The sequence below is a fragment of the Mastomys coucha genome, unplaced genomic scaffold (genome assembly GCF_008632895.1).
Source record: "Mastomys coucha isolate ucsf_1 unplaced genomic scaffold, UCSF_Mcou_1 pScaffold7, whole genome shotgun sequence".
Classification (NCBI taxonomy): Eukaryota; Metazoa; Chordata; class Mammalia; order Rodentia; family Muridae; genus Mastomys; species Mastomys coucha.
In genome coordinates, this window is record NW_022196913.1 from 49,547,341 (window position 1) to 49,570,359 (window position 23,019).

General features: G+C 46.7%; 2 protein-coding genes across 7 annotated transcripts in view; one reads left to right on the forward strand and one right to left on the reverse strand.

Moving 5' to 3' along the window:
• Positions 1–15,274, forward strand: part of Jarid2 (jumonji and AT-rich interaction domain containing 2) — a 177,599-nt gene extending 162,325 nt beyond the window's left edge. For 3 of the 5 annotated variants that reach the window (XM_031359578.1, XM_031359579.1, XM_031359577.1), the window contains 11 exons: positions 2,164–2,666; positions 2,886–2,978; positions 5,074–5,192; positions 5,276–5,346; positions 5,947–6,061; positions 8,636–8,741; positions 9,129–9,311; positions 9,743–9,873; positions 10,231–10,414; positions 11,882–11,989; positions 13,441–15,274. In XM_031359578.1, the coding sequence (XP_031215438.1) occupies positions 2,164–2,666; positions 2,886–2,978; positions 5,074–5,192; positions 5,276–5,346; positions 5,947–6,061; positions 8,636–8,741; positions 9,129–9,311; positions 9,743–9,873; positions 10,231–10,414; positions 11,882–11,989; positions 13,441–13,593 (1,766 nt within the window). In that variant the 3' untranslated portion in view covers positions 13,594–15,274. The remainder of the gene's footprint in view (positions 1–2,163; positions 2,667–2,885; positions 2,979–5,073; positions 5,193–5,275; positions 5,347–5,946; positions 6,062–8,635; positions 8,742–9,128; positions 9,312–9,742; positions 9,874–10,230; positions 10,415–11,881; positions 11,990–13,440) is intronic. The other 2 variants (XM_031359576.1, XM_031359580.1) reach the window with 1 other exon arrangement.
• Positions 15,275–15,743: 469 nt separating this feature from the next.
• The window catches only part of Dtnbp1 (dystrobrevin binding protein 1), a 94,352-nt gene continuing 87,076 nt past the window's right edge, over positions 15,744–23,019 (reverse strand). For both annotated transcript variants that reach the window (XM_031359581.1, XM_031359582.1), the window contains exons 9-10: positions 16,923–17,060; positions 15,744–16,115 (exon numbers count right to left, since the gene is read on the reverse strand). In XM_031359581.1, the coding sequence (XP_031215441.1) occupies positions 15,877–16,115; positions 16,923–17,060 (377 nt within the window). In that variant the 3' untranslated portion in view covers positions 15,744–15,876. The remainder of the gene's footprint in view (positions 16,116–16,922; positions 17,061–23,019) is intronic.

A 23,019-nucleotide genomic window follows, 5' to 3' on the forward strand; every position in this document is an offset into this window, starting at 1 on the left:
TTTTTGGTCCCAGGACAGACTTTTCTAGTGAAGGCCAGTTGGCTTTTGCAGTGAAGCCAGTCCTTTGGGTGGCCAGCAGCTACCCTCCCCATAGGTTTCAGCTGTTACGTAGTGGTTGGGATATATGAAATAGCTCAGCAGTCAGCCCAGATACATGAGTGACCATTAGCAGGTAGAGAGTTGGTATAACTCCTCTTCCCAGGAGGCTGCCGTTAAACATGCCTGATGGGTGGCTCCTGAATTCTTTTTGGTTTGTCATCTCCTTCCAGTGTTGGCATGGGAGGAACAGGCTTTGGATAGGCCCATAGATAATTAACCCCTCTGCCAGCCCTCTGGTAATCCAGAAGCAAGTGAGTTCTGTGGCTTGGTAGGTGCCACTCCCTTCTAGTGCACAGTGCTTTTGTGTTGGGGAACAGGTGGGATGGCAGGTAAAGTTGCCATGGTAACCCAGAGACTTGTTGCATTGTTGCAAACTTGTTGTTTTCCCTTGTAAACCATGAGTCACTTAATAATTGCTTATGTTTGTGTCCTTTGGCATTACCATAGGATAAAATACCCAGGGGTCACTCACTCTGCTCATGACCCATGCAGGCTTCAGACCTAGGGATTCCACTGGGTAGGAGCTGGTAACTTTTATGTGTCTTTTTATGACTCCTGGGGAGCCTCTCTCCCAGAAGGCACTTAGTAAGTGAATCCTTGGTTGGTGGTACAAGGTGTCTCTGTAGCCATGGAATGAGGGTTGATTGTGTTCTAAGAGTTCTAAGGAACTTTACAACTATGCATGTCATTTAGGACCGCATGAATAGTTAATACTTTCATTTTGGAAGTACTAAAAAAGATGCACTGTAGCTTGTGTGTTCTGGACCATGTTGGCACACTGGGAACATTTCATTTCATGGAGAAGGTTTTACATGACAGATACCTTTATTTGTCACTGCAACTTTGTGGGACCTGCACCTGCTGGGTCTGCAGGCTGTTTCTCTGAGTGCCTCCCCTCCCTCCATAGGCTCACAGGCATATCAACCGCAATTGATCAATTGCGGTTGATATGCCTGTGAGCCTATGGTAGAGCAATAAATGGGATCTAGGCTGTTGTCTCCATCTTACTGACAGAACAGTCCAGGGACTGTAGCCGGCTGGACAGGATAGGTGGTGGGACATTCAGTGCCTAGCCTGTTCCTGCACCGTGTCATCTGGTGCCATAGTTCTTTTAATTTTAATGTCAATTCAGCCTTACTTTGGAAGGTTGAAGAATTTCTTGTTTTGTTGTTTTTTGGTTTCTTTGTGTTGGCAGTTACTCTTCTTTTTAATGATGTGGCTGCTCCATTCTCCATCCAGGTGGATGGAGGGATAGATATGGTCTGTATTTACATACATCTGAGATGAATTTGTTTCTATTTTGGTTGTATTATTGTTTTGTTTGTCTGGCACAGGTTAGGTTGCCACACTGACCCCCATAGCCCAGCCTATATTTGAGGTCCATCCCCCCTCCCCCCCTCCGCAAGACAGGGTTTCTCTGTATAGCCCTGGCTGTCCTGGAACTCACTCTGTAGACCAGGCTGGCCTTGAACTCAGAAATCTGCTTGCCTCTGCTTCCCAAGTGCTGGGATTAAAGGTATGCACCACCATTACCCAGCTCCATATTTGAGTTTTGATAAACAGTTCATCTTTTCGGGGATAAGTACCCTCTGTTTTTTTAATGGATGAGACAAAAAAGCCTTTAGGAGTGAAAGCTAGGCTATTTGGGAGAGACTTGGCTTTGGTCACATTTGCACATCCCTCCACAGTATTGATGATGCAGTAAGCTATGGGGAAGCCCTGGCCGTGCTTTGCTCCAGTCACCTGTACCCCTCTGTGTAGTAGTGCCCTAGTCAATGCTGAGGCCCCAGCTTTGGTACCATTTCAGTGATCCTCTTCTGGGCATGGCTACTTCTTTCCTTCCTTCTGATCAACTCCTCAGATGCTATTTCTGGTCATCTTCCTAATCTGTTTGCTTTGTTTAGCCACGACCCTAGTGCTCAAAACTGTTTGTACATGCAAGCTGGCTGCTGGGTGCTTTAAGAGCAGCAGTTTTGTAGTAGGTTTTCAGGACTAATAGAACATAGAAAAAAACCCTAATTTTCTTTATATCCTTCTTGACCATTTCACCCTATCACTGCCCAGGAGGTTGTGAGCTCGACCTGGCCTGCTTTTTCCGGCTGATTAATGAGATGGGCGGCATGCAGCAAGTGACTGACCTCAAAAAATGGAACAAACTAGCAGACATGCTGCGCATTCCCAAAACTGCCCAGGACCGGCTGGCCAAGCTGCAGGAGGCCTACTGCCAGTACCTGCTTTCCTATGACTCCTTGTCCCCCGAGGAGCACCGACGGCTGGAGAAGGAGGTGCTGATGGAGAAGGAGATCCTGGAAAAGCGCAAGGGGCCGTTAGAGGGGCACACAGAGAACGACCACCACAAGTTCCACTCCCTGCCCCGCTTTGAGCCCAAGAATGGGCTCATCCATGGCGTTACACCCAGGAATGGCTTTCGTAGCAAGCTCAAGGAGGTGGGCCGGGCCCCACTCAAGACAGGCCGGCGGCGACTGTTCGCTCAGGAAAAAGAAGTGGTCAAAGAGGAGGAAGAAGACAAAGGTGTCCTCAATGACTTCCACAAGTGCATCTATAAGGTACAGAGGCTGCGCAGGCAGGGTGGGGAAGGGGTTGTGTGCTCTCAATCGCAGAGTGGACTGGGATAACCAACTTATGTGGGTGTTGTCACCCCCTGAGCCCACAGTGTGTCTGTGTCACCATGGGAAAGCCGCTGGGCAGAGACCTGTGACAGAAATTTATGTCCTGGCATAAACTAGGTCTTAAGCTGTACTCTTCTGCTGTTTTCGTTGTTTCAGGGAAGATCTGTTTCTCTAACAACTTTTTATCGAACAGCAAGAAATATCATGAACATGTGCTTCAGCAAGGAGCCCGCACCAGCAGAGATCGAGGTAAGTTAGGCAACTCCATACAACTTCCAGTGACACTAGGAAGAGTCCTTAGGCTTGGTGCAGCACATTGGGACACGGAGGCAGAGTTTGTCCTTTGTGTCCGTGCTTGGGCAGCCAGGCATTTTCTTTAGGAATTCCTAGTTTGCCGGAAGGGCCTGGGGGCGTGCCTGGTCTCCATCACTGGTCCAGCTGGCAGTTTTCACCCTCATTGAACTGCCTCTCCCCCATGCTCTCTGTGTGTTCTGAGGAGAATGTTTGGAATCCCCTGAAGTCATGGTGCGCTTTTCTCCTCTCCTGTTCTTATGTAATGGGATTGGCAGGTGGCCATTTTTGTGCTACTGCCAGCTCTCTTCTTAGAGTTAGTGCAGTGTTGGAAAGACAGTGTGCTCTTCTGTGCCCGGGCCAATTAGCAGCTGTTCTGTGTGAGGTGCTGCAGAATAGAGCTGGTCCTGTTTGTGTATATTCCCTGGCCAGTGCCCAGTAGAGTCCCTCAGCCTCTCAAGCTGCTGACATAGGAATCTAGCAGAGGTTGTGAAGGGAGAGAAGCCAGTTCAGGTCCCTGGCTCAGCACAGTTGGAGCTAGGAAGAGGAAAGTCTTGGGGAGGTGGAGTTTCTCCTGAAGGGTGACAGGTTCCCAGCCAGCTTTTTAATTGGCTCTGGTTTTAGTACTTTGGATAATTCTGTTGCTATTCAAGCTCTGCCTAGCTCTGTAACCTGGAGCTTGACATCTACTTCCAACTCTAGGTTCAGCTCTGTCTATGATGGACATTACATTGAACTGGTCTGACACCCATGTGGCCATCACAGTTGCTCTTGACACCTTATGACACTATGGCACACATGCCAGTTTGAGAGGATTCAGCCTTCGAAGCTAGAAAGAAAGCCTTTCTTGTCCCTCCTGTGTTCTTGGGTCTCCAGGATAAGCTCGTGGTGGTTACTAGTGTCTGTACCTCATTTTACAGTCTTCTATTTAGGAATTTTTTTCCTCAGAAAGATTTTGCTGTAACTGTAACCTGAATATTAAAGCAAAATTGAAGGTTTGCTGAAATTCATATTTCAGTTTGTGCCAGCTGCTGTGGAAGTTCTTGGGTCTCCTCTAGATGTTAGTGCTTGCAATCGCACAGCATTCCTTTATGGTTTGTGGCCATTTGGCCCTTCAGAAAGGCCTCTCGTGTGTCCTTCTATAACTGGGATATGGGTTGCAGTCTGATCCTAGATGCTCATTGGCTGAGTTTCTTACACAAGGTTCATGCTTGGGTTTGGTGGGAGGAGAATGGATTGAAAGTGCAGCAAGAAAGTGAAGCTGGGGTGGAGGCAGGACCATCTTCAAGTGGAAACAAACAACACTATTGCTTCACTCTTGACTTACTGCCTTCTCAAACTGCCCCTATCCTAGTGGAATCAGCTCAGATTATAGCGCTGTGTGTGTGTGTGTGTGTGTGCGTGATGGCAAGGAGCAGTTGTGCTGTATGCAAGTGCATTTAGTCTCCAATGGGAGTATACAAGTCTTTCTCCCCTTATTCTCATGATTGTTAACTGCTGCCCCTACAAGGCTTGTGAGTATCTGGTGTTTCTCCCCTGACCACTTGCTGTATTGCTCCAGATGTGCTGGGATCACAGATGGACTCTGTCATGCAGTTTTTGTTAGGCTTTTGAAATCTAAGCTCAGGTCCAAACACTTGTGTAACAAAGTATTTAAGTCTACATTTCTGTGAGATCTGTCTGTTCACGTTAGTGTATAGTCATTGTCCCAAAGCTAGGCGGACTTTGGCCTGCTTTCTGATTCAGGCATCTCCTGTCCAAACTGTGACTGATTTCTCTGCACAGCGTCAGAATTTAAAGGCTGGGATGCTCAGCCTTCCAGCACACGTGGATGGTTTCCCTCAGTGTTTGCCTCAGCTGTCATCCTGGGCAGGCATCACGGTGTATCCAGAGAGCCTACAGCCAGCTCTCTGAGGATGTCCCCCAGAGATGACTGTTGTGTCATTGCCTTAGCTTCTGGGGGAGGTTCCTGATAGACTGGATATAGTGTTCAGCTGTGTCTCAGGGTTCACGTAGCATACAGACACTGACTGGTTTTTCCTTTTCTCAACAGCAAGAGTACTGGAGGTTAGTGGAGGAGAAGGACTGCCATGTAGCAGTTCACTGTGGAAAGGTGGACACTAATACCCATGGCAGCGGGTTCCCGGTGGGAAAATCGGAACCCTTTTCAAGGTAATTGTCCACTCTCTTGTCCATAGTTTGGGGACAGATGGTACTCTTCCCCTCCAGCGTTGACAGCTCCTCTCTCTCTGCAGGCATGGATGGAACCTCACTGTCCTCCCCAATAACACAGGGTCCATCCTGCGTCACCTCGGTGCTGTGCCTGGTAAGCATGACCTTAAAATGCCCCCCTTCTCTCGTGGCTTCATTGCGAAAACAAAGCTGGGTGGCTCACTAGCAGAGAGGCCAGGGGCCTTGGGTACAGAGTGCATGCAGTGTAATGAAGTCTGGAAAACTGGACTCCTACATGGCTGGGGACTCTAATTGAAATCAGAGTATTAGAAAAGCTTTTCAGCTTTCTAAATTTGGACTCCTAACAGCTGGTCTTGCTAGCAGTCACAGTAATTGCTGAGAAGCAGAAGCTGCTTCTGAGGTAGGTAAAGCCACCCCGTGGAGGCTCTGCTTACTGGGGATGCTTTGGGCCTTGCAAGGGAAGCCTGAGAGACTTCCTTCTGTCCAAGCCAGGAGCCATGGATCCCACCTTGTTCACTCTGGACAGAGGCATCTGAGAGGGCTAAGGGTCTACAAGCTACTCAGCCCCAATGCAAGACTCTATCTTATGTTGCAAGTGGGAAGGAGCGGACAGCTTTTTCTTCTAGTGTTATATCTGTGAGAGGCAGAATCCCATATGCCTCTCCTGAGGACACTCTTAATTGCTGTCACTCTGAAGCACTGTTGCTCTAAATGACATCTCTTTATGTTGTAGGAGTGACTATTCCCTGGCTAAATATTGGCATGGTCTTTTCTACCTCATGCTGGTCTCGAGACCAAAATCACCTTCCATATATTGACTACTTACACACTGGTGCTGACTGCATTTGGTGAGTACTCAGGCCCAGCAGCAGGTATAGAAGCTTTAGGCGTCTCAGGGAGTGGATGCTGTGAAGGGCCCAATCCTGCGGCCAAGAGATGTGCTTTCCCCTAGCCAGTGACCGGGCTTTCTACCTGTGCTACAAGTGTTCGCTGTGAATTGCCTGCTTAATTTGCTGCCCCCCCCCCCCCCCCCCCCCCCCAAATTATATTTTATGGAATTCTCACAGTTGATTTCATAGCAGCATTCATAAAAAGTACCTTGGGGAGACTGGTCTGGGCAGCTTTACCTAAGTGGCCTTTGGGAAGAGCTCTAGACCTAGTCTACCCAGATGATGCATTGTCAGGAACTGTGTCCCCATGAGGTGTGTGGCCTATACTCTCTTTGTTGGTCCTCTGTGGTCTGTTGATGGCTGAGCTCTCTGATGTCTGTGTTCCAGCAGCAGATGGGGGTTGACTGCATATCATAGGACGTCCTGTCTCCTAGTCTCACAGCCTGCTGGTCTCATACTCATCTCCATTAACTCGCTTATTGCCCTAGGGGGATGATGAGATATTCTTTATTAACTAGAATCTTCAACTGATGTCCCATGTGGGCAGCAGTCTGCTAGTGTGGTGTATAGTTTGTTCATGTCCTGATGAGCAAGGAGGGTCTGTGTGTGAGTGTGATCTTCAGTATCCGATGGGACCTGGTGCTGTAGGTTGACATGTGTGGAGTCAGATAATAGTGCTCATGGGCAAAGGGCAGATGGTAGCTGTGGAGTGTGCCACACATACTCTCATGGACATGGTCAAGATCCTGCCTCCTGCTAGCACTGACCTGTGGCACAGGCATGTGAAGATGTGAGTGTTCTAAGCAGGGTTCCTATTGTTATGATGAGACTCCATTTCCAAAAGCAAGCTGGGGAGGAAAGGGTTTATTTTATTTGGCTTATGCTTCCATATTACTGTTCATCATCAACAAAGTTAAGATTAGAACCCGAAGGCCAGAGCTGATGCAGAGGCCGTGGAGGGGTGCTACTTACTGGCTTGCTCAGCCTTCTTTCTTATAGAACCCAGGCCCTCTAGCCCAGGGGTGGCCTTACCTACAATCAGTTTGGTCTTCCCCATTTATCAGTAACTATGAAAATTCCTTGTAGGCTTGCCAGCAGCTGGGGGGCTTCACCCCCCTCCTCCAGCCCCCACAAAACAGGGTTTCTCTATATATCCCTGGCTGTCCTGGAACTCACTCTGTATACCAGGCTGGCCTTGAACTCAGAAATCCGCCTTCCTCTGCCTCCGAAGTGCTGGGATTAAAGGCCTGCGCCACCACTGCCCAGCCTTATAGAGGCATTTTCTTGAGATTTCCTTTCTCTCAGATGACTTCAGCTTGTGTCAGGTTGACATAAAACTATCCAGTGAATGTGAATGCACGTTGTTTTTTATAGCTCGAATGTGTCGTTGGAGATGTTGAAACGAGGGTATGTGACTTTTTGAAGTCTTATCCCTGGCTCATAATGGCATACAAGAAAGCAGAGCCAGGGATATGATCAGTGAACTTTATGGCACATGGTAATGGAATATATTGGCTTTGAAATGATATGCGTATTTTGGGAAAATGTGGCTGGTACCTTCCTTCAGCAATTTAGACCAAGATTTGCCACAGAGACATAATTGCATGATAAATGGCTGAATGTTGGAGTTGTTTTTTGGCCAAGCTTATGGTACTGTGTAGGTGTGGAGCTGAGGAAGGAGGCCTGGCAGCTTTGTCTCTGTTCCCATGATCTTAGTATTGACTAGGAACTCTGGCTTTAGCAGCCCCAGGTCCTTTCAAGACCCCAATGTACTGTGATAACCATTTGCCCAGGCAACAGTCATTCAGACAACTGGCCCTGCTCTGAGCCTGGCTCCTTGAGGGATTGAGTGAGGTCTATGTAGATTGTCCCCTTGACTGAGTTACTACATTTGCAGCCTTTTCTCCCACTGAAGCCTCCTCCCCGTCTCCATAAGGTATAGTCTATGTATCCTAGACCTACATATAGGCTTCTATTCTTCTTTTGTCTTTCTAACCACAATTCCTCAACCTGGGTTCTGACAGTAGAGAAAGCAAGAGCTCCCCAGATCTTTGAGGACATTCCTAGTTTTCTGGCAGTTGTGGCCCTGGCTGTGTAAATAAATGGTCTGTGTGTCTATGCACTGGGCTTGGCTTCCTATAAGTCTCTTCCTGACCAGTAAGTAGCTCCAGGTCCTCTCTGGTGGGGACCTATGTCCTATGTTTTCCCGTCATGAACAGCATCAAATCCTATTCCTCTGCTTGAGAACTTGGCCATTTGCACTGTCAGAACTCACCCAGGCTGAGGAAGTGTGTAGTTGTCTGTTTCTGAATTATAGCGGGCTTCACTATCTGGCTTGGGTTTGAAGACTTGGCTCACCCTGAGGCAGATCTGCATAGAAAGTCAGCAGTTTGTATAAGGCTGTGCCTGTGGTTTGGCTGTGTGCTGGCCAGAAGCAGCCAACAGCAACAGAGCAAGGCACTGGGCCAGCACTCCAGCCCAGCTGCCCCACAGAGGTCTCACCAAACTTCTCTTCTATTTCCAACACCCCAGGTATTGCATTCCTGCTGAGGAGGAGAACAAGCTGGAGGATGTGGTCCACACCCTACTGCAGGGCAATGGTACCCCGGGGCTGCAGATGCTGGAGAGCAACGTAATGGTAGGTCTATTCTTGTCCACCTACACAATGGCTTAGGGACTGAAATTGATTCTGTTTTCAGATTCTGATAATGCTTGGTTGGGCCTGGATGTGCTACAGAAAGGTTTATGGGCCTAAGGAGGAGGAAGCTGTGTGCTCACTGTGGCCTCTGCCTTGCACAAAATTGACATCACCATCAGGCTAGCATTGACTTGTGTTTTCATGATTGTCTTGTTTGATATTTTCTGAATAATCATAATCTGGCTTGTTAAGCAGTCCCTCTATCAGGGTTCCTGTACAGCTGAACTTTACCATAACCTGGCTGGTGTCCTTATATATGCCATGTCCAGAAGGGTTGCCCAGCAGGGCAATTAGGGGCATGCATCTCAGTCAGCACTATCTCCCCAGATTTCCCCAGAGGTGCTGTGCAAGAAGGGGATCAAGGTCCACAGGACTGTACAGCAGAGTGGGCAGTTTGTGGTCTGCTTCCCGGGATCCTTTGTGTCCAAAGTATGTTGTGGCTACAACGTCTCAGAGACAGTGCACTTTGCTACCACCCAGTGGACAAGCATGGGCTTCGAGACTGCCAAGGTAAGCAGAGCCGGCGACCTTGGCATCGGATGGAATACTGACTCAACTATTGCCTCTGAGGTTCTGTCATTGGTGGTGCTGGGGATCTTCGATGCCTGGAACTTTTTATAGGAAAGTGTTTCTGGTTGATATTATGAAGCTTTTGACTTCCAATAAATACCTGACCACTCAAATATTCAAGATAAATACTGGATCTGAGTACATAGAACATCTCTGCTCATTCTGAGTTGTGGTTCTGCCTCATGCTGGCAATGAGGTGCCAGGACTCAGTACTATTATTCTCCAGGTAAGCAAAATGGTTGAACAACTAATAGTATTAATCTAAGTCCAGTGTCTACTTTAGAAATTCACACAGCTTCTGTGCCCCTGTGAACCTTGGCTGTTCCTTAATCATGGAAATAGACCCTCTGCAACGGTGATTCTTCTTTCAGGAGATGAAGCGCCGCCATATAGCTAAGCCATTCTCCATGGAGAAGTTGCTCTACCAGATTGCACAAGCAGAAGCAAAAAAGGAAAACGGTCCCACCCTCAGTACCATCTCAGCCCTTCTGGACGAGCTCAGGTAGTGTGGATAGACCCAGGGCTCCGGACCTCAGGGGAGCCATAGGGCTAGCTGCAGGCCCACTTTGAACATGTTCCCTGAACGGCAGGCCTTCTGCTATTTCCTCTATTGTCTTCTGTATGATATTGGGAAGCTCTCGGTGAGCTGATACTGAAGAGTGATCCCAAGCTGTCATCCCTCTTTGTGGTCAGTGCTGAACTTTTGGTAATAATAGTACAGAAAGTTGTTGGGCTTCTCTCCTCTGCTCTGACTCAGTGATCTAGTCTAAAGGGGTGATGACATGTCCTTTTTAACGGGCAGCAAGTATTCATTGTGGGCATTCAACCGTCTGATGACACTTCCCACTTCCCTGCATAGGGATACAGAGCTGCGACAGCGCAGGCAGTTGTTCGAGGCTGGCCTTCACTCTTCTGCACGCTATGGCAGCCATGATGGCAACAGCACAGTGGCGGATGGGAAGAAAAAGCCTCGAAAGTGGCTGCAGCTGGAAACTTCAGAGAGGAGGTGCCAGATCTGCCAGCACTTGTGCTACCTGTCGATGGTGAGTATGTGCACCATGGCGACACCACCACCTGCTTTAGGGCTTCATTCAGATCCAGCCTCCTCACACTACAGCAGCAGTTCTGGGAGTCAGTTGGCCACAGTGGGAAGTTCTATCTAGTACCGGTGGTCTCCCCTAAATCCCTAGCTTTTTCTTCCACTAGTGCCCCACCCCATTGATTGTAGCACCCACATTCAGTTAAATCTTCTGGGGAAACACCCTCCAACATTCCCAGTGTATTATCCTCTGTGATTCTAGATTCTGTCAGACTGGCAATAAAGATTAACCTTGGTGGGGTTTTATTAATAGGAACAAATGTGTTTTGCTTATAACCACCGAATTTGTGACTAGTCCTTGGAGTCTTTCAGGGGCAACCTGTTGTTTTGAAATTTTTGTTTTCATGGAGGGTTCTAAAAAAAGCCCTAGATTTAAAGGCCTGCCAAATATTTGCACCCAAGTGTTGAGACCATTTTCTCCTATTTCTTTTGGTAACATACAGGTGATAGGACTTAAGGGCTATATAAAGGGTAAGTACACAGGCCCTTCTTGTAGGCCCTCTAGGGTCAGTGGCTTTCCATGTTAACCTCAGGTAGCAGCAGTAGTTGATAAGTCCGCTCTAATCACCCGGCATTGGTGGCATAAGTTCCTTGCTATCTGCCCCAATGTTCTGGAGTTGTGAATGAGACACACACACAGGGAGGAGGAGGAGGAGGAAGAGGAAGGGAGGGAGGCTTATATTTAATATTTAATAGGAGAGGCTCAATTGCTGGGCCTCTCCTAAATGTCTTATGTTGCTCATGCCTCCTGAGTTATTTCTTCCTAAAATCTGTATTTCATCTTTGCTTCCCTGGGCCTGCTCTTCCCCAGCTCTCCCATGATTGGTGTGCTCTCCCTTCTGCAGCTCTCAAGCCTGGATCTCATTCCTTTCCCGACATGGCGATTCTGCTCTCTCCTATTGGTCCCCTTGCACAGGAATCCTCAAGTTCTACCTTTATTTACGAGTCAGAACCAGCTTGGGGCAGGACCTTCAGCGTCTCACATGCGGGATTCTCGTTCAATTTAGGGAACCCAAATAATGCAAGCTTTAAGCCAAGTCCACAATAGTAGGGCACTTGTTTGGTAGGCAGCAGTACTTGATGCCTCTCTCTGCTATATTTGCGGACATGTCTAGTTTAAAGGGGTCCTGACATGTCCTCTGGAAGGGGGCATGGTTGCAATATCCTGCAGGCAATGTATTTTGGTCAGAAACTCTCCCAAGTCCTGACCTCTAAGGCAGTGCAAGTATATTTTGTCCCATCTCCGGAGAAGAGCTAAGGCATGGGCTTTTCCTTTCTTACCTCCCCCTCCTTCCCACTGCCCTAGTTGAAGACCCAGTTGCAGGGTTGTACTGTTGTGAATCACTGAGTCAGGTTTGGGCAGATGTGTGGACAGGCCCCCTTGAACTCAGCTTGATCACTTTACCTCCAGGTGGTACAGGAGAATGAGAACGTCGTGTTCTGCCTGGAATGTGCTCTGCGCCATGTGGAGAAACAGAAGTCTTGCCGTGGGCTGAAGCTGATGTACCGCTACGACGAGGTGAGTTCTGATTCGGGCAGGGCTCTGAATACAAGCGAGTTGATGTTAGCTTAGTGCCTAGTCATGCTTTGCAGGGTAGAGACTGAATGGAGTCACTGTCACTCTATGTGGGTGCTGGCCATTGTCTCTAGACGGGAGAGCTGGTAGCTTGGGTTGTTGTCAGTGTATCTGGCCCCCATCTGTCCTCACATCCTCCGCACTCATTCTACAGATCATTCTTGGCCTTTCCAACATCTTTCCTTGTTTTTCTTGTTCTCACTGACTGCCAGATTCTATGCTTACTCCGTTCAGCAAGGTTACTCTTTACGCAGGAGGTACCTGACTTGGAGCTGTTCGTACTGCACCTGCCTTGATATTGCATGTTGCATTTTGCCTTTGGGACGACTACTATACAGACAGAGCATTTTCTTCTGGCCGCACTCTGGGCTACACTAGCAGCCATGGACACTCCTCTCCTATGCTTGGCTGTTCTGCTTCCCGGCTTTCCTAGCCAGACTACTTCTTGCCCTCTCATGAGCTTGTCACCTTTTCTCACTTAGCCTTGCCCCTAGCTGCTAAATGATATCTTGCTTCTCCTGACCTTGTATAGCCACTGGCAGTGCTATCTATCCCAGTCACTAAAGAAATAGAGAACTGTGACTGAATAGAGGGTGGTTGCAATGGCAGCCTCATGAGATGCTGGCTCCCTGATCCTTGTCTTTACAGCCAGAAAAGGAGCTTCCTCGAGGACTTTCTTGGCTGTGGACTATATGGGGATGCAGCAGGGAAGGGGTCATTTGAGCCCATGTCTGTCTTACAGGCTGTGAAATTATGAGCCTGTTTCTACATCTCTGTGCTGGGAATGGTGGTGGTGGTCATGCTCTTTGATGATGTGGACTCTGCCACTGCCCACGACCTGTGTTCCTAGTTGAATGCTTTAGACTGAGGCCCTAACTCCCCAGCAAACCTGTGCTACCCACCTGCTGGGGAGCGTGTCTATGGGATCCACAGTCTTTCAGGTCCATATACTTTTTTTTGGGAGGGGGAGTTGAGACAAGGTTTCTCTGTGTAGCCTTGGCTGTCCTAGAACTCACTCTGTAGACCAGGCTGGCCTTGAACTTAGAAATCCACCTGCCTCTGCCTCCCAAGTGCTGGGATTAAAGCACTGCCGTGCTAGCTATATACATGTGAATGCAAGTACACTAGGGGCCAAAGGTGTCAGATCCCCCAGAGGTGGTGTTAACTAGCAGTTGTGAGCTTTAGTGGGTGCTGAGAACCCAAAAGGCAGAGGCCTGTACGGTGCTCAGCAATCTTATCAGTCAGCCCAGGAGTTTGCTTAGGCATCACCCTGCCCTCTTGACAAGGCTCTGCTATTTAGAAAGCCTGCTAATGTCCAGTGACACTGATAAGACTTGGTGCCTGGGACCCCTCTGCTGCGCTAACTTCATGTTGTCTGTCTGTCCTCCTGGCAGGAGCAGATCATCAGTTTGGTCAACCAGATATGTGGCAAAGTGTCTGGCAAACACGGTGGCATCGAGAACTGTCTCAACAAACCCACACCAAAAAGAGGTCCCCGCAAGAGAGCGACCGTGGACGTGCCGCCATCTCGGCTCCCATCCTCATGAAGATGCCGAACCCATGGTCACTTATATATTTTTTGTAATTACTATATTCTAGTTTGGAGTACTTGCTGTAGGATACAAGCTGTCTTTGCACTAGCTCTAAAGAAGAATTTCTTCTGGTTTTAGAGAACTGATTTTGTTTTAGCATTAAACTGGTCAAGTTTTTGTACGTAGATATCTAGATACTGCAGTCAGGTTTGGAAGCTGCCGTACACTCACTGTCTAAAACCCTTGAGGGGCTGTATTCATTTGTATTGCCCCTTGGCTGAGAAAAGCCTCTTTTTTGTTTGTTTGTTTTTGTTTTGTTTGGTAACTGTTGAGGAATAAAGGCTTTTTAACCCATTTTTGAAGAGGGTGAAGTTTGGAGAACAAATTTTAAAACCATCAGTCAGATGAGATTTTTCTAGATTGGAAAAGGGATAGAAGACACACACACACATACACACACATACAGAAAAAAGAAAACTTGAAATGGCTTTACTTTGGCTGTCTTTTCTTCTGTCATGTGCAAGGGGAGTTTGTAACTTTTGGAACCGGAGAGCCCCGTTGGTTTGGCTGGGCGGTTATGGCAGCTTAAGGCAAAATGTGAGGTTTGAGTGACGAGGTTCTCATACCAGCACATCACTATGCATCCGTTCGAGGGAGAGGGAGGACAAAGACAAAGACTGCCTGCCTTGGAGGGTCACTGAGGGAGACCTGTGCCTGATTTCATTAGGAAATCCATTCTGTTATTTTTTTTGGTGCTGTTGGCTACTTTATATCAAAAAACAAAAAACCCTTCAAATAGCATCCTTGAGGAAAAGGAAAACAGCAGTTGACTGTAAGTGCTTCCCTGTCATCCATGTGCAATTTCCCGACATTCCACCTCCATCTCTGCTTGTGTCCCTTACACATCAGCATTAATCTTTGTTTCCCTCACACTTAGAGCCACTAAGTCTGCAGTTCTTTTTGAATGTGAAAACACATCTGTGCTCATCTTGTCTATTTTTTCTCTTCATGTTTTAACAAAAAAAGAAAAAAAAAAGAAAAAAAATCCCATCCCTTTTGTACATACTCCTGTAAATTGTTTTAAATACTTGAGCCTTTTCTTGGTGGGGGGAGGGAAGGGGAGAAAAGATGAAGAAAAGCCTTACATTTCAGTTTCTTCATCGGCTGGATTGGATGCTTACAGGGTTTTTCTTGTAACATTTATAAGTGCTGCTTACATCACTCAACAACAACAAAACATGGTAATGGAGTAGCTGTTGCCCTTCTCCGGTTGTGTGTACAGTATGTGTGGAATAAAAAAGGGAAACTGTTTTCACAAGCTGTTCTTTGTTTCCTAATTGGATCAGTCCGTAGCTACCCATATTGCACTGAGCTTGCCAGTGGTGACTGCCAGGAACGTCCTAGGATCCACTCTGGTGGTTGTTGTTGCAGAAGACTGAACTGTTTTGGAATATTTAATGATTACCTAACAGTCGAGTGTTTTCCAATGTGGTTGTCCAGTTTTTATGGCCTTGCTGTGTACTTTTCCCTCTTTTTGACAGTAAACTTTCGCCTATGGCTTACAGTTTGACATTTAATTTATTAGCGCTGCTCTGCACCCCTCCCGCTGGGAGGCTCTGTGTGGTTTATTGCCAGTTCTTTGTTTACTTTTCAGGTTTGTACTACAAGGTTTAATAATAAAAACAAGTTTTTTGGATATTTTGTCTGTCTCGTGGGAAGGGTCAGTGGGGCAGGGGCTGTAAGTCCTCTCTTAGGCCAGGAAGTAGAGCTACAGAGGCATGTCCATGTTACTGCTCAGCCACTCTGTGCTGTGACTCTAGCTCATCCCCTGGGGACGTTGGGAAGCAAGCCAAATTAAATTGTCTTGCCTCGGGTTTATTTCTACTGAGGCCCAGGTTTTCAAGCATTGATAGCAGGCTTTTGGCTGATGGTGATAGGTAAAGTTTTTCAGATCCCAATTCGACCACTATTGGTTATGCTAACAGACTCTGTTAGCATTATGGTAGGGCACGGAGCCCATACAGCCTGGCGTAGGTCCTACTTCCTCCAAGCCCCTCACCAGCGGACCTCCACACCTGTGTTCCTTTAGGAACTCTTGGACATATCAGCTGTAAGCACTTGTTGAGGCGGAGGGCTCTGTACAACCCATATACTCACCGTCTGCACAGTGTTTATTCCATAAGCTTTATTATGAGTGCTTCGCTAATGGTTCTCACATCCCATTAGCAATTGTGTAAAATGAAAAACCTCTAAGCACCTGGCTTTGCAGGAGGATTCAGCACACAGCTGCCAAGTCGCTTAAATGTCCTGAGTTGAGTCACTGTCATCACTGACACCTGGGGTGGACTTTCTGTCAGTGTGTAATGTGACCAAGGCTGTGTCCACCTGTACCTCCTCCTCATCAGACTGGATGAGGGGGGCATCAGCAGTGTCTAGGTCAGTGCAGGCAGAGGGTGAGGCAGGTGGCTGGGATGCTGACTCTGAGGGATGTGAAATCTGAAGACTCATTTCACTCTGACTGGGCTTGGATTCCATCTCTGTTAAAGAAAGTAGAAAAAGCAGAGAAAAAGTAGAAGTATGGCAGTTGGGAACTGCCACTGAGGAGAACTGCCTGAGATCCTGTCCCACAGCCTAGTTGAAGGGGCCACAGGTTAACAAGCTGGCTGACCACCTATTTTATCCTGTGACACTGGGTAAGGTCCAGTTATAAACACTGTTCAAAGCTAGGGGCACATGGTAAAAGTTACCAACACTTGGTAACCTAGATGATCCTGCAGCTCCTTCAATTTCTACTCACTGGTACTAAGGTGAATTATTTGGCCTTTAGCACTTCTCCAATTTTACTAGGATTTTCAAGGAATCAAGATTTTTACACACAGCCAGTCACTGACGAAATCATTCCTGGCTCTGCAAAGGGTGGAGGGTCCAGAGGAACTGGACCCTCAGTACTGTGGTGGGTGGGTCTGTCTGTCTGTCTGTCTGTCTGTCTGTCTATCTATCTATCTATCTATCTATCTATCTATGGCCCAAGGGTTGCCCTTCCCTCATGTATTCAAAAGAAACTGAAAAGCTAGCTGTGCAGAGTGACAAACAAAAGGACCTCATTGGGAAAGCTGGTCAAGGTCAGGCCTGGACTAAGGAAGCAAGTACTCGGTAAACATGAAATCAGTGTAAGAAACTCAGTTCCACTTGTGCTGTGTGTGAGCCACACAGGAGAGTGCCATCCAATCCAGTGCAGCTCACTGGAAGCAGTGGACTGCGTACACAGGTCAAAACAGCCTGCGTTCATGTGCCTCACTACTTCCTATATACAAAAAGGGTTTGTGGAAGAAGCTGGGCCATACCAGGGGACATCCCAATATTGTCCTCTCCGCCAGAGTTCAGGAAGACATCAAGGGCCTCCTGGTCTGAGATATCCATCAGGTCCATCTGCTCCAGCACGTCCACATTCACTTCCATGGATGACATGCTGCCCATGGGCTCTGACAAGAAAAGAAATTGTACTTTTTGCTTTTTGTGGTAAACAGTTTCATTAGGCTAATTACACTGTTTGCTCCCAATTCTTGCCTTCACTAAATGACATTCCAGTCTTGAGCTGTCCTAACATCTTTCATGTAGGTAGTATTTGGAACAGGGTGCTCCTGCAGCAACCAGGGGTAGGTAGGGGCTGTCTTCATGGGTCAGAAGGAAGTCAGGAAATTCTATGTTATGTCAATGTAACCAAAATTGCAATTTTATGGCTGTAGCATGAGAACAGCAGCTCAGGAGCAGGAGTCAGGGCCACAGGGCGTGAGTGCCCAAGGCCATATATAGTATGCCTTCTTAGGACTGGGCAGTCAGCTGCGGGCTAGCAGCCAAGAGAGTAATGCTAGGAGTGAGACATTATGAACCTTGGGCTTCACAGATGAGGGGCAGCTGTAGAATGAGGGGCAGCATACACAAAAACATAAACATAGCATAGATGGAAGTTAAGTCAGTGCTGGTGAGCCTTCTAAGATGGACCAGGTAACCAACCAGTTCACCTCTGAAAGTTACACTTAGCACAAGTTGAAGATGAAAGTGAGACAGGCAGAAAATAAGTAGATGGTACAGTCAATAAATCCCTCATCATTAGGCATGAGCACACGCAGTCGCTCCCACAAGTTTGCTTTAGGCTCACACAAGTTCACTAGCGTGAATTTCTCTCTAGGTTAAGCTGATGGTTTTGACAAGGACATTCTGAGCTAGTCAGGATAAGCTTAGACAAGATGGACTTGAACATATTGGATGTCACCAAAGCTTTCGCAGCTTTCCAGTGTGAAACTCATAGAGGCAACTGCACTAATGAATGTCACAGCTGCTGTGGGTGGGGTCGGGAGTGGCACTCCCCCTTAGGGACTCCTGGAGTGTAGTTGGGTGCTGTGGTGTCAGCAGTCTTTTAGCCCAGCCTTTCACCTCAGCCTGGAACTTGCAGGACAGGCCAAGCTAATCACCACACAGAAGTGAACTCCAGCTGCCTGCCTAGTGACTCACACTGCAGTCCCAGCACAGGGGAGGCTGAGACTTCGGCATGAGTTCATGCCAGCTCAAGCTATGTATCGCAACCTCCCCAATTTTGTGATTCTCCTGCCTCTGCTTTTAGAGCACCACAATTTATTCACAGCTGTGATTATTCATTATGGTTTTAAAAAACTGTCCAAACTGAAGTAGAAAAACTTCCACCTAATTTATGTCAAATAAGTCAAATTTAGCTAAAATGGAATCCCAACAGGAAATTCTTAGCTTTGGATGCCTTACTGCAGAATAAAGAAAACTGAGTCTGTATTTCTTATAGGAAAAAAAAAGGTTGCCTTGGTGCCTTTAGTCTTAGCACTCAGAAGGAAGACACAAGCAGACCTCTTGGCTTAAGGTTGGCCTGGATGCTCTGCAGGGCTGTGGAGTCAGGTCTTACCTCAGAAAAAAGACACAGCAAGTACTGCTATGCCTGGCTACAAAAACTGATTTTTGCCAAAGTGAAGACTGAGCAGTGGCATGCTGATGTTCCCTGGAAACCATAAACACTGGAACAGAGCAGCCAGTGTCCCATTCAATGTCTAGGGAATGCTCATCCACTCAGAAGAAACCGAGAGTGATATTTTCCAACGCTGAATTGAAAACTTGGTCAGTGTGAGTCTTAGAAACATACATCTTATAATTCCAATCAAACTTCAGACTAAGTTTACTGAAGAACAAAAAAGTAACGGGGTGTGGTGGGGACTATTGTACACCAAGACTTATTCTCTGCATCAGAAGCCTGATGCTGTCCTGGGTGATGGGCGGAGTTCGACAGTGCTCTCAGCCGCTGCCTGTGAGATTCAGTGGAATACCTTTAACCCACTTAAAAGCAAAGTCTTGCCATGTCCTTGGGCATTGCCAAATGTCCCATATAGTCAAGCCATTACTTAATGAAATGCAATGTGGGGAGCCGCAGCTGCCACCCTATACATATATATTGAACACCTGGTCTCGGCCAGAGCAGAGAGCATTGAGATAAACAAGCCTTAGTTGGAAAAGCTGTGTGCCTCTACTTTGTGATGCAAGCTGGCATGATTTTCCCGTAGCCTATTGTGCTTTGCCACGTAGCTGATGCTGATTGGGACCAGGGAAAGTATTTAACCCACAAGGGTTGGGGGCTGGATATAGATGTAGATATAGATATAGATAGATAATAAGTATGAGGGGAGAATAAGAAGTAGTGAGTAAGTATGTAGAATTAGGAGTAAGTATTTAGAATTGGGGCTGGTAGTGAGATAGGAGAGAAGATGTAGATATAGAAGTAAGATGTAAGGATAGATGTAAGATATAGATAGAATTAGGAATAAGTATGTAACTAATAAGATGTAAGTAATAATAAGTAAGATGTAAGAAGATATAGAAGAATATAAGAGAAGCTAGCTAGTAAGAAGTAAATACGAAGGTTCCTGAATAAAACCTGCTTGGAGAAGGGCTCGGTGTTTGCCTCCTTACTTCTAACTGGACGGGTAAGGCGGCCGACAATGCAACACTTAAAAAAGTCACAGTGAACTGTCCTAATCTGTAGGTACAGGGTCAAAACACAAATGTAAGATGGCCAGAGCAAGTCACCTTGAGAAATACTGTTTTATCAGAGAACCATGAAAGTCAACATGTAGACTCAATGAAAGAGTGAATAAAATAACTTACTGTCAAAGGCTAATGGTACCTTCCAGTCTGATGGTAAGGCCCTATCCTGAAGAGACCACTAATGTCATTGTGCATTAGAAATCAAGCTGGTGCCCAACGCTACTGACTAGCATTCATGGTGCTTCAAGTACTTTGCATGTATGGTGGTTTGGATGAGAATGGCTCCCATTAGCTTACGTATTTGGAGTACTTGCTTTCCAGTTGGTAAAACTGGTGGATTAGGTGGTGTGGCATTGTTGGAGGTATATCACTAGGGTGCACTCTGTGGTTTTAAAACTTCACACCATTCTTCAGTTTTGTGTGTCTGCGTGTGTGTATGCACGTGCACCTGGGGATCAAGGTGCTTCAGTTCCATGCCTGCCTGAATGATTGCATGCTCTCTGTCATGCTGGTCATGGAATCTAACCTGAAACTATAAGCCTCTTATCAGAGTAACAGAAAAATATCTAAGACAACATGCTACAAGAGGAGGAAATAGTGTCACCCAGCTACTAACCCAGTGACCTGCCTGCAAGACATACACGTGCAATAGTGGCCCAAATGTCATGGGAGTGACTGTCCACTTTTGAAAAGTCAGCTTCGAGGCTCATAGCTTATTTTGAGACTGGTAAGGGGGCCCACATCTGATACTAGATAGGTCACAAACCTAGAGGGAAAATGACTATCATGATTATGCTACAGGAACATAACAAACTACTGCTACCCACTGCTCCACATAAAGACCAGCGCCTTACTCAACTCTATCAGAGAAGCTACTTCTTGCAACAGATGGGTGTTAGCACAGACTCACAACAAACAACCCTACAATGTAAAGACAGAGCATTTGGTCCTAAGTGGGGGTGTCATCTTCACATCCCTCCTCCATTTATGTGGAAGAAGAGACTGAAAGAGCTAGAGGTTGCAGGCTGACTTCAAGGAAATAACACCTTCCAGTCACAACTGAATTAAGACACACATGAACTCTGTTGTGACAGAAATGAACAAGGCCTGCTCAAGTTCAAGCCACACAAAACCCAGCACAGAGAAGAGGAAGTGAGCACAAAGGTCTACCTCTAACCAAGAAGCTATCTGCAACTGATACCTGCTGGGAAAGGGGAAAGCAGCCTTCTGGAATGTTGGGTCCACACTCAGGACACGCCTAATGCCCAGGAGGAGTTGGCCAACACACACAGACTCATGCTGGGTACAGGACCTCTGTGGCCCACAAGGTCTTAGTGCACTGTGAGCTGCAGGCCTGTGGGGGGCCTGCTTTTGATCCCTGAGGCACAGGCTTCCAACCTCACCATGGCTCTGGAGTTCACAGCTGAATCTGTACTTTCTCCTGACACATTTCTGGATAAAAAGCTCCATGGCTTTAATTAAAACTTTTAAAATGAAGAAAAGTTCCCATTGTTATTTCTGATCTCATGGAATTGCCTACCCACAAGAAACATTTTTTCATGTTGACTGATGTTCTAAATTAAGGATCACTTCACTCCACCCCTAGAGATGGAGATCCTTCCTGAAGTAGGGTGTTTGTTTGGGGAGGAAGTCTGTAGAGGCTCTCCACAGCCAAGGAACCTGATTCCTATTGAAAAGTCCCTTCCATCCCAGTTCAGGCGAACTTGTTCTAAACTGCTTGCTTGAAAGACATATATTGGCAGCATCTGCCTGGTTTCTTTTTGTAATCTACTTACGAAACATATTCAAACATGTTCTGGTGGCTTAAGAAGAATTATTCTTGAGGTGTTCAGAACTACGGAGATTATCCCACTGAATAATGGTCTGTACAACAAGGACCTACTGTGTGCCTTCTCTTTGCCAAATGCAGCAGTACCTGGTCCTAGCTGGCTTCTAAGGCATGGCAGCCAGAGAAGAGTGCCTTTGGACCCATCCACTTCAGCTCACCCTTCCATGAGGTTATGTGTCATGTCTCCTTGAGAATACAGAAACATCTGAGGGGCCCTTTCTCTTCATCTTTGCCTCCTCTGGCCTTATAATATACATCCAAGATATGCTAGCCCAAACTGAATAGGGTAGAGTGTAATTTCTCAGCAACAAAGAATTCTTTCAGTGTTTTCCTTTTGCCGTCCGTGGTCATTACACAGCAATAAACCCCAACTAAGACAGAACTTAGTGTCCAGGACTAGGGTATTGCTCTGACAGTCCTACCCATAGTCTTTGTTTGGGACTTTGTGTTAGGAAAGCAATGGAATGCTTTAGGGATGCTTAACGGGCCACACTAGTAAGAACGTGAAAGATTGTTGCTCAGGGTGATTGGAACTGTTGGAGCCTGGCTCAAGAAGCTTCAGAGGATTATTATTATTATTATTATTATTATTATTGTTAATTATTATTATTATTTTATTTGGCTTTTTGAGGCAGGGTTTCTCTGTGTAGCCCTGGCTGTCCTGGAACTCACTCTGTAGACCAGGCTGGCCTCGAAATCCGCCTGCCTCTGCCTCCCAAGGGCTGGGTTAAAGGCGTGCACCACCACCGCCTGGCTAGAGATTATTTTTGTGATATTTTGGTATGTGACTCCTTTTTGCCTATGTTCAAAAAAATCTGCCTGAGGCTAAATTGAAGAATTTTTGAATTAATTGCATTTGCAGACACGATTCCAAAAGAGCCTAGTTCCAAAAGAGAATATGCCCTGTGGTTATTAATGCCACGCTTGTAAGGATCTATAATGAAAAGGGCCACAAGAAGAAAGGATATAAACAAATTAAAGAAAAGCCAGATGATAAATGGAATACAGACAGTAGTATCTTTAGGGCAGGACCCATCCAGCTAAGCTAGTAAAAAGAATTAGAGAACAGTTTGGGTCCAGGTATGGTGCTGGAGATATGCAGATCTCTGAGTTCAAGGACAGCCTGATCTATAGAGCAAGTTCCAGGACAGCCAAACTCAGGCAGTGAAGGAAACCATAGTAAACACATAGCTGGTGAAGTTGTAACTGAATGAGGGAACCAGGTTCCAGCCCCAGCAAGTGGCAGAATTTGGCAGCCTTAGCCATGTGGTTCTAGCTTTAGAATCAAGGATGGAATTTCCCTACTTGTCTAAGGAAAGCCATTGAGGCCAGGAATGTGTCACGGGTGTCCCTGCTTAGAGTCCCAGATTGGCCACTGCATGAAAGGTGTTATGAGATTTCCAGCCATGACTAAAGGAAACGGGTGAGGCTAGGCATGTGGCAGGAGTGGTTTTGCAAGGCCATTGTGTGAAGCTGTGAAGATAAAGCCTGAATACACTTAGAGACCCAAGCTGTTAGAGATGCCAGAGCCC